Source organism: Cydia splendana, chromosome 17 (assembly GCF_910591565.1).
Source record: "Cydia splendana chromosome 17, ilCydSple1.2, whole genome shotgun sequence".
NCBI classification, from domain to species: Eukaryota; Metazoa; Arthropoda; class Insecta; order Lepidoptera; family Tortricidae; genus Cydia; species Cydia splendana.
The window spans coordinates 16869475-16881163 of record NC_085976.1 but is presented as its reverse complement, the minus strand read 5'-3'; the positions used below and the strand labels follow the sequence as shown (position 1 = coordinate 16881163).

At 37.8% G+C, this 11689-nt stretch overlaps 1 protein-coding gene across 1 annotated transcript in view; it reads left to right on the top strand.

The window, feature by feature from the left end:
- The first annotated feature begins 392 nt into the window (after positions 1 to 392).
- LOC134798919 (synaptotagmin-4-like) overlaps positions 393 to 11689 on the top strand; it is a 50506-nt gene continuing 39209 nt past the window's right edge. Inside the window, exon 1 of the mRNA XM_063771345.1 lies at positions 393 to 784. Within this exon, the coding sequence (XP_063627415.1) occupies positions 733 to 784 (52 nt within the window). The 5' untranslated portion in view covers positions 393 to 732. The remainder of the gene's footprint in view (positions 785 to 11689) is intronic.

The following is an 11689-nucleotide window of genomic DNA, read 5'->3' as shown; positions in this document are numbered from 1 at the left end:
AAAAATATGTGACACGCTCTTATGGCTCTACAAATAAGATCGTGTCAGATATTTTTGCGGCCTTCGTTGTGTAACATATTATTGCAGGTGACTGTACCTATGGTCTCTTAGGAAGGTCTTATTGGGTACTATAGACGGTCAAACAAGTTTGTCAGTAGAAAAAGGCTCGAAATTCAAATCATGAGACGATAACTCCACGCCTATATTTTTAAAATTTGCCGCTCTTTTCTACTGACGGAAATGGCTTGACAGAGTATACATACTCATAGTAACATGCGACGCTAAGTACCTACCTACAGTCTTGAAAAGAAATGACAAATGTTCAATAAAGCTTTATGTTATGTCGCAAATAATCATTCCACTAGCCTCCGACCGCACTCGAATAACAAAATAAAACCCCAGCTGCTTCAACAAAAAGCCACAGGAAACAACTAGAAAATAAACTACGAAACCGGAACCACATCTGTCACCTGTCATCCGCACAATTGGCGGCAAATGACGTCTTTCCGCCACAAGATGGCCGCCGGCGACGCGCGCAGGCTCGGCCGCGGTCCGCACACGCGCACTCACCTTCTACCCCAATCGATAGTGCAACTCTAGTCACACAACAGCCTGTTGGCCGCGCGAGTTTCACGACGTATTTCTGATCTGAGAGGATTTTTCGGGACTGAATAGAGTGCAAAAAACGTCAAGGTGTCTGTGTCCAGCAGTGTTCTGCCGGGGGCCATCACGATGAAGATCCTGGCAGCGCCCGACGGGCCTGCGATCTCGCCCGTTGATCCTTGTAAGTTCTTAAATATCAAGTATTTATACTAATCTATCCTATTATCTTAGGCTTAATAATGAAACAGAACAATATACTGATTGTATTCTTGCCTGAGAAGTTTTTAATGATCACCAAAACAGCTGGAATGAGTATGAGCAAATGATGCGCAATAACATCGCATTGTAGACAAAATATACAGCTCTTCAACATTGCCCTGGGGGACCATGTTTCATTCTCATTAGATACGAGTCTCAAATACATGATTTGAGGAAAAGATAGGTATTTTGTGTAACAGATATTTCATTTAAGTAATCTTTTATAATCGTAGGTTAACAACTTAGTTTGATGTTCTTTAGGTATATTGAGGTAGGTAATTTTCCTCACATTAGTCTTGTAAAAGAGTAGGCAGGTAATTACAGGAGACTAAGATATGTCCTTAACATAATTCGGCGTCCTACCAATATCATCTGTTAAATACAACATAACTTAACCAAACCAGTCTAGCCTGAAGCCGACAGACGCAGGGCCGTCTTTAACTATGCTGGGGCCCCTGGCTAGTAGCTAGGGCTAGTGTGCGTCCATCGTGAGTGATATATTTACGCGCTAATGGTCAAGACGGTCGACGGTCATATCGAAACCAGTTCAAAACCATTACAAAATAAAAACGATCTCCAGCTCAATCGTGAGCTCAATCTTACGCAAACCAAACACAACTCCCGCAAGAAGGCACTGCAGAAACTGAGCTTCCCTTCCCTTATTTCGACGGGTGAGCGGTCAAACCAGATAAGTCTAGATATTTTGTCACTTAACCTCCTGAGTCAAATGTACATTACAATGTACATATTCGTGCAATCTAATTTGAACTGAATTAGAACCTTTCATGAACCAAATAAAGTGGCATTTCTTTTGTTTCATTGCTTTTTAAAACAAACGAAATTCGTTCTAATTTACTTATTGAATAAGGTTCAAATTGAAAATTCGAAAACTTTGTATGGGGGTCTTACGAGGTTAAATAAGAACTCTACGCATGTCACATATATTTCTAATTTCAAAAACCCATTTGCAGGACTTATCGGGTTTTACCGCACACCCTCCAGCAGAAAACAGTGACTTTTCTAATTGAATTAGTTGGTCGTAGGTTTTGGTCAGTTAATACGTACCATCGCCCACACTGTTGACAGTTCGTAAACCTTATTACAAAGGTATAAGGTCGACCGATGGACAATTAAGCGTGTCGCTGTTTGTACCTACTTTAATTTAAGAAAGTACCTACCTCACGGCGACGTTGTCTTAACTTGAATCAACTTTATCACCTCATCTTAACTTTCTTAATTAGATAAGTCTTAAAAATATTTAATAATGGCATTAGGAAATTATTTTGATGACTAAAATACAATAAAATTATCATAACTTTTTATACAGCCTGTTTTTTAATACAACCGCAAATTGAATCGTGCCATGAAATGATTTTAAAATATTTCTTTAATTAGGCCTTAACTAACAGAGATCAATTATTTAAAAAAAAATGTCGAATTATTTTATAAGTAAAAAATAAAATTCTTAATATTTCAGTAGGTAAAACATGAAAAATTCTTTATTCGGGCCCATAGTAACTACTTACCCTTAGAATATACGATCGTATAATACATGCTGAATTTTCAACTAAGTATAAATAGCATCATAAAATATAACTATGAACAAAATTACATAAATAAATAAATCACCTATTTAAATTAGGATAATTTGACTCTTTTAAACATATAACACAGAAGCCGAGCTATATCCTATAAGTTAACAAGTTTCGCTTATAGTTGGATAATCCTAAGCGCATCTAACTTGTCCATTTTAACCGTTTATGGATAAGATCCACCGAGCCATCGAGCTAACTGGGTCATCCAAACACTCACTATCACAAGTAGAGGCTCTGTTCTGCAATGAGATAGTTACGTGTTGATATTGGATTAGAAACGTATTGGTTTTATCGATATACTTAGTTGCACAGGAAAACCTATAATTGGCCATACTATTGTATAAATTAGCATAAGAAAAAAACACTCTGTAGCGCTGTTGGTTTTCACAATAAATAATAATATTAATTCTACACGACATTTAGAGCTCTCCAAAGGGCTTCTACGTGTTGGATCTATATCCCCACGCAAGCCTATCAAAAGACCGGAATTTATAGGCCCGTGAAATCCTTAATAATAATAATATAGCCTTTACGCAAAGCGACGCGATTAGTCTCATATTTTTTTTAAAACCAGATCTACTTACGTTATCGAATAGGGTTTTGTTTTACCATTGCTAGAAAATCTCAACCAATACCTATCTACTCTACTTACCTATTACCTATCTACCTAACAACCAACCAGTACAATCCTCTTCAAAAATTAGATTTCATTTGAGTTCAATTTACTTTGTATTGGTGGTTGCTGAATAAAGACAGCCCGCATGCACTTGCTCTGAAGAGTTGAGTTATCGAATGCAAATTTAATGATCGTGATTGAATTGCGGTCATGATTAATTATTTTGTTTGTTCTACTTTGCAGTTTCATCTTATTTGGATCAATAGTTGTTTATTCGGGCCGTTAAATGGGCCGTTAATATAATATAATACCGCTCCACGCTTCTCATGTAGGTCTATTCCTCGGTGATAGTATATTTATCTTTAAATATATAAGTAATAGTGAAAATGTTTATTTCATAATTAAAATAACACATAAACTAAACATAAAACTAATTAAAAACTAAACTAAGAAAGCGATAAATAATATAGGTATTTAAATAATAATAAAACATGGAGTCGCCTTTAAGAGCTTACCCTGCCGAAAAACTTGCACAATTGTGCAAACTTTTGTATGGACTGACATGACTAGGTATTTACGTACAAATCATGTAGAAATAGCAGTACATTTGACGTCCCCTCCCCCGCAAAAATCGGCAGACTGTTTCGTAAAGAAAATGACAGCGATGACATCTCCAGTTACTAAATGCTCTAAGATTTGAAATACTAACTTTTGTTTTAAATAGACAGCTACAATTAGTGTCCGTTCAAGTTTGACAGTAGGTAATACTAATAACATTCCTCTTATATAAATATAGCTTGTTGAGTAAATATTTTAGCAACCCTCTGCTGCTGCTGCTGCTCGTCGCTTTCAATTTATGTTAGCTCAGCTCTGGAGGCTTATTCGAAGTTTAGAATCACGACTTAACTTGTTTTTTTTTTAAATCAGAAGGGGACTTTGCGGTACAGTTCCAAACTTGGTTCCCACTCACCGGTGCCCCGCATGTCGCGCTTGTATAATACAATTAGCAAGCACAATGCCCAGCTGGATATATACTATGACAGCTTAAATAGTTTTAAAAAGAAGCTTACTTCGATTCCCGATAGAAGTGCCTCTTGACATTCCACTTTGTAGATTTTAGGTTTATTTATTGTTTAGTTTTTATCTAGTTATTAGACTTATTAGGCATCATTGTGATTCTTCTTACCTTATTAAAATGTTTAGAGTAATATGCATGCTGTGTTCGCCTGTAATTGGTGGCGCAATCACAATTGAATAGTGCGCAAGTGTGTTAGTGCATAAGTTGTTGTTGCCACTGTTGGTGAACCTTAATAATAAAATAAAATACAGATTTTCTTTTGCCATTATGCAGAAGGCGGTAATATTGGACACGGCGCGTATAGTACGTCGGTTCCTCACTCTGCGGCCCTGACCACCGGCAGCTTGGGCCAAGCCCCGCTGCCGGCGGCACCCTAGGTTAGGTTTTTTATAATGTGTTTATATGTATTTTTTATTGTTTTGTAAGTGTTTTTATATTTTACTTTTATATTCATATTATAACAAACCTAACTTAAGACGAAAAATAAATAAAGAAAATAAAATAAAATAAATAAATAAATACAGTTCCTAAATTTAAATGCCAATTTAATTACCACAAAATCAGTCTTTTAAGAATTGTTTAGGAGAACTTATTTAACCATGGTAACGAGAGATAAGGAAAAGTTGATTCACCCATGTGGGACTGGGTACCCCTACACACTTAATACCTACGCATCATTTTACATTTAAAATTATTAATTTAAAAAGTCGGCCACGTGCGAGTCACAACTCGTGCACTAAGGCTTCCGTACCATTAAGCAAAAACGGCAAAAAAATCACGTTTGTTGTATGAAAGCCACTTAGATATTTTTTATCCTGTTTTTAGTATTTCTTGTTATAGCGACAACAGAAATACAGTCTGGTGACAGATAGACAGACGATAGTAGTAAAGGTCCCGTGTTTACCCTTTGGGTACGGAACCCTAAAACGTAAATTCTATGCTATAACACAAAAGTTGAAAGAGGCACGTGTTCATAAAATGTGTAAATTACGGTAGTTTCAAAGTTTTTCAGGACAAGCTTTAAATTGTAATTTCTTGAATAAAGTGATTAGTAAGGTTTCGTCCTTCCATTCATAACCATTACTGCCAATATTGTTTTCAGTAACTGCAATAAGTACTACATGATGTAACATTACATCTCGACGTTTTGAGATCCTTATAACCAGTGATCGTTAATTTTCCAGCAATTTTGGTGCAGCATTGTTGGTTAAAAGCATCTGTATGCCCTACTCTAGGTGGAATAGATAATTAGGGTTAATAACAGTAATATTAACCTTATCCAATCCTCTCCCTAGATAAAAATTAAAAAAAATCCTTTATTTTTACTATGTTGCACCAAAATTGCTGGAAAATTAACGATCACTGCTTATAACTCTCGAGACCTTTACAGATTTTCTTTTGCCATTATTTAGAAGATGTCCGATTTAAGGCCAATTTTACACACTGCTGTGTACCGTGTATAGCCTGTATCGTTTCAATAATTAATCAAGCTGAGATTTTTACTTTCGAATAGGCTTCCCATCCAACCTGTCCTAATTGGGAGCGAAGCCGGGATTAAGTCTGCTAATCAAATTACGATTTAATGTATCACAAATTCAAATTTAACGTCTATCCCAATTTCGGCAAGGTATTTTAAGACTTGAAATATTTAATTGCATAGAGATTTTAGAAGTGAGTGATAGAAGTTGGTCAATTTGTTTAGGTCTTAGGTTCCTGCGGCTGTCGTGAATAGACCTCGTTTACAAAATCTCGCTTACCCCCCCTAGTGGCACAATGTACATTGTACAGTCACCAATATATATATCGGAGCTGCTATCTAAAGTGTTCACAATATCTGAACACGCGCTCCAACGCCTTGACAATAGAGGCGTGTTCAGATATTTGTGAGCGCCTTGACCGCTCCGATATATCTGATGGCGACTGTACTATTTAATATGGAATGTCTATCCGAACTCTTAACTATTTACCTATATACCGGGTGTGGCCTGTAACATGAGCAAAAAATTAAACTGTAGGCTGTACTCCTCATACTGACCAACATTTGTTCAGCGACTTTTAAAAATAACTTGTGGTTTGATTTTTAATACACTTTAAAGTTTATTCTAAGACGCAATGTATTGCGAGTTTTGTTATGTTTAAGGCGTGACAAGCAACGTCAATCACAGTGATATGGCGTGGCGATGGCGTCCATTGAAGATACTATTTATTTTGTATGAAAAGTAGGGAGTCTGAATACTTCATAATTTTTAAAAGTTGTTGAACAAAAGTGTCACCGTTTGAGGAGTACAATCTATGTTTTAATTATTTGCTCGTGTTACAGGCCACACCCGGTATGTGATGTGTATTAATGTTCCACTAAACAAAAACAATAGACGGCACAAAAGAAAAATAAAACAAAAGTTATCCAATGACAGTGCGGTTAGGTAGAACTCCCAAACAATTAGATTAGCGATGCCCCCACTATTTCATCGTCGGGGTAATTCGGTTTGCGGACAATGCAATTAGGACATGTTCGGGATACGCCGAATTAAGACACTAATACACCACGAGTATATGGAGAGCTATTTACAGCCTTTTGAGACTAAGTAGGCCTTTTGGGAATAGGTATTAGGTATAGTGTTTGAAGGGGCGACGCGCACGGTAATTATAGTCTGTCAAACATTCAGTCTTAACATTCAGGGCCAAGAACCCGACTGTCGGGTACACTGTGTAGCGACTACGCGCTCCATACGGCGAAACCGTGGCTATACGCGCTACGAGCGTAACCCAGCACTTAGTGACAATGAATGTGTTAAACTATGCTGAGGCCCTTGGGCACATAAGAATTTGGGGCCCATTTGGAAAGTAAAAAAAGCGAATTAAACTAACATTCTTCTACTATGATCTTCTATTTATTATAGGCAATCAAATACACTGTTACTGTCTGTCCTTCGGGGCCCCCCGAGGATGGGGGCCCTGGGCACGGGCCCCGTCTGCCCTTATGGTAAAGACGGTACTGCTATCAAACAACTTTGTCAGTAGAAAAAGGCGCGAAATTCAAATTTCAATGGGACGATAACCCTTCGCGCCTACATTTTTCAAATTTGCTCCTGACGGATTTTCTATATACTGACGGAAATGGCTTGACAGACTATACGTAATTTCATTACCTCGTTTTCTCGTAGTTTCCTTAGTTACCTCGCAGCTCGCTTCTTCTTACATTACGAGAACTGTCCCTACTCCGCTTCAGAGACTAAGATTAATTTTGTAACGGGATTGAAATCCAATATTCACGCGCAAGGTTTAAGCAATTAATAATGTGAAATGAACATTATCTTAATAAAACCTAAATAGCGTTCCATATCTTTTATGTGCCTATCCGTAGTATCTGTACGGCTTGGTATAAATTAATTAAATTATTAAATTATTATACAGCCATTTTATCTTAATGCCCCTAGGTCGTAGCCGCGTAGACGGTCTACGGCGTAGCAGGTGCTACACGTAGAGCCTGGTATTACTTAATTGTGTTAGCCTCCTAGATCCAGCAATAAAGGGACCTTAATAAGAAAAAGTTGATACTAAAGTATCAATCTGTGTCGTTTTATGGAAGTTTCGGAAATATGATGATTTGACGAGAACCTGTTAGGTTTATTATCAACTAGCGACCCGCCCCGGCTTCGCACGGGTTAACACATTATACACCTAAACCTCCCTCAAGAATCACTCTATAGGTGAAAACCGCATGAAAATCCGTTCAGTAGTTTTTGAGTTTATTGCGAACAAATATACAAACACACAAACAGACAGACGCATTAAAAAGAAAATAACGGCCCGATCCTAACGTTAAGATACGTCAGTTAATAGATGTAGAAATTATATGGATTAGATGTGTCAAATGTGACGTTTCTTCAAACATAAACGTCACTTTTGACACTGACACATCTAATCCATATCGTTTCTAGATCTATTAATTGACGTATCTTAAAGTTCGAATCGGGCAATATGTATGCATTACAACACCATAGAGTTAGTAAATTACAAGGTATATAATACATATACAGTAAGTAAATAAAGTTAAGATGTTTATGATATTTTCAATCCAGTGGGACATACTTAAATATTTCTACGAAATGTAAAATGATGTTCACTCAAAAAATATTCAACTCGTCTGTACACTCCACTGGACACTTTTATTCTGTAAAAGAGCTCCGATTTTTTTTTTATTAACAAACGCCATCTTAGAAAATGGCGGAGAGCTGGGGGCTGATTCTGATGTATGATGTCATATTTCATATCTACGAATAATTATTATCATAGAATATAATTTAAAAAATACCGATTAAAAAATAAATTGAAAGGGGCCCACTGATTAACAGTTAGAACAAAATGTTTACAGTTCCGAACAACTGACAGGCCGATACCGTCCGGCGGACTGTTAATCAGTGGGCCCCTTAACCACACAATCCATAGATATAGAATAAAAAACACTAGAATATAGTTTTTAGGGTTCCGTACCCAAAGAGACCCTATTACTAGTTAAGACTCCGCTGTCCGTCTGTCGGTCCGTCCGTTTGTCTGTCACCAAGCTGTATCTCATGAACCGTGATAGCTAGGCAGTTGCATTTTCACAGATGATGTATTTCTGTTGCCGCTATAACAACAAATACTAAAAACAGAATATAATAATTATTTAAGTGGGGCTCCCATACAACAAACGTCATTGTTTTACCGTTTTTTGCGTAATGCTATGGAACCCTTCGAGCGCGAGTCCGACTCGCACTTGGCCGGTTTTTAAATGTCAGTAAGAAAACCATAATAAATAGTGAAATCAGAATCTGTTCTGTAGGCCAAGCACATGATTGGCGCGACAGTATCTCGCGGCGAGATAGACTACCCGTCTTTTTCTAACTATGTTAACAAAAGAGGGACGGGTAGTCTATCTCGCCGCGAGATACTGTCGCGCCAATCATGTGCTCGCCCGGCTATACGGCCGCTATCTGAGCGCCGCCTTTGTTGGATTTTGACGAAATACCTTTTGTAAATAGAAATCGCTCACTTGGGTATTTATATGTTACTTACACTCTCGTCTGTCATTTTTAGGGTTCCGTACCCAAAGGGTAAAACGGGACCCTATTACTAAGACTTCGCTGTCCGTCCGCCCGTCCGTCCGTCCGTCCGTCCGTCTGTCACCAGGCTGTATCTCACGAACCGTGATAGCTAGACAGTTGAAATTTTCACAGATGATGTATTTCTGTTGCCGCTATAACAACAAATACTAAAAAAACAGAATAAAATAAAGATTTAAATGGGGCTCCCATACAACAAACGTGATTTTTGACCAAAGTTAAGCAACGTCGGGAGTGGTCAGTATTTGGATGGGTGACCGTTTTTTTTTGCTTTTTTTTTGCATTATGGTATGGAACCCTTCGTGCGCGAGTCCGACTCGCACTTGCCCGGTTTTTTATAATATAAGTATGTAAAGCAAGGATACTGTAAGCACGAACAATTTCCTTCATACGTGGTGTAAGGTAAACGTACTGGTGCTCGACGCGGTCCCAGTACATGTCATCTTGAAACATAAGTCATTGTCAATAGAGGTGACAGCAAGGTGTCATCTATTGGGCATTAGCATTTCGAGCACTAGTACGTTTACCTTACTAACGGTAAGATACTAGAGTGTATTAGTGGAGACCGAGGTGAGTTAAAACAGAGGTAAGTTGAAACAACGTAATAATTGAGACATATTATATAACTAGGGTAGCATGCATTTTGTTAATTTAGCTGATAGTAGTGAATTCTTTAGCGCCTAATGTAATCAATAAAAACCGGCCAAGTGCGAGTCGGACTCGCACACCTAGGGTTCCGTACCATTATCTATAAAAACGGTCACCCATCCAAGTACTGACCCCGCCCGACGTTGCTTAACTTCGGTCAAAAATCACGTTTGTTGTATGGGAGCCCCACTTAAATCTTTATTTTATTCTGTTTTTAGTATTTGTTGTTATAGCGGCAACAGAAATACATCATCTGTAAAAATTTCAGCTGTCTAGCTATCACAGATCACGAGATACAGCCTGGTGACAGACGGACGGACGGACGGACGGACAGCGGAGTCTTAGTAATAGGGTCCCGTTTTACCCTTTGGGTACGGAACCCTAAAAACTGGCAAACTAGGAAAAGTGCCATCCTGCGAGACAGGCATAGCCTAGTGCAGGTGTCACGGGCAATTTTCATATCTTGCAAGAACTTTAGCAGTGTTTAACTAGAATAAGTTTACCTAACCTTGTTTAATCATAAGTTTCACTGTATCAATAAAATATTTTGATTTTGATTTTTGAACTGATCGTGGTGGAAAAAAAATGTTTAGCCGCGTCCTAACACGCTGGTCCTTCCATATGCGTCCTTGCATCAAGACGATTATACATACCGGAAAATTCACGTTGTTTCAACTTACCTCTGTTTTAACTCACCTCGGTCTCATATATTATACAAACCAAAATGTAACAAAGGCTGAATTGTCTTCTACGCCGAGACACGTGACAGTACAATACAGTGGGACGCACGCGATATCGTTAGTATGAGTGGTATGAGCAAAGACATATGTAACTTCGTATAAGATGAATAAAGTCTAAGGAAAAAACGTGCCTCGGAAATCAAGAAAAAGTAATTCTCGGATAGATGGCGCACACACCTTTAGCCTATGTTCGGCTAGATGGCGTGACGACACCGTTCAAATTTAACAATTTTAACACATAGATATCAGTGAATGAATATGGGTCAAAATGATATAAAAATAATAAAATCATTTATCCATATATATACATTTTTTTGATAATTTTATACGTTTTATTTTGAGTTTTAGTCGTGTGTCGATAGATGGCAGTAAATTTACTGTGACTACAAAATTTACTATGACAGGACCCCTCTATACTATCTATTCTCTTTGGTATGAGCAAACTTCACAGCTTCATACCAAGGGTAAACACGGCCAGATACTAAACTGTGTTACGCTGTATATTATATAAACCAAATGTAACTAAGGTAGGATTATCTCTTCGTGGAGAAACACGCGATCAGCCGGACAGTATAGAACATGTTTGTTCCCGTTTCAAGGGCCGGGAGTAGTTCGTAATCCGATTGAGCGCGTGGCGCGGGACGCACGCGATATCGTTAGTAGATGAGCAAACTTAAGTTTAATAAACCAATTACCTATGAATAAGTATGATTACTTTATTTAATGTGGAAATGAATTATATAATTTTCTAAGTGTGGTTTGAGATTTTTGTATACGTATATTTTTAATTTAGATCAAAGTTACATTACCATTAAAACCTAAGTCCGAATTAGGTCCGAGTCTGGGTGTATCACATGTTATTCTAACCGAGCATTTTAAACAAGGATTCAACGTAATTCCCTAAAGTAATTTGGGCTATTCATTATGTAACACAAGCGTCTGGAAAGCTGAATGAGTTAAATATTACAGTAGACATTACGGCCGGTCTTCTTTATCTACCCGTACCATGAGTGAGTCACTGACAGTGTCAAAACTGACATCGGCGC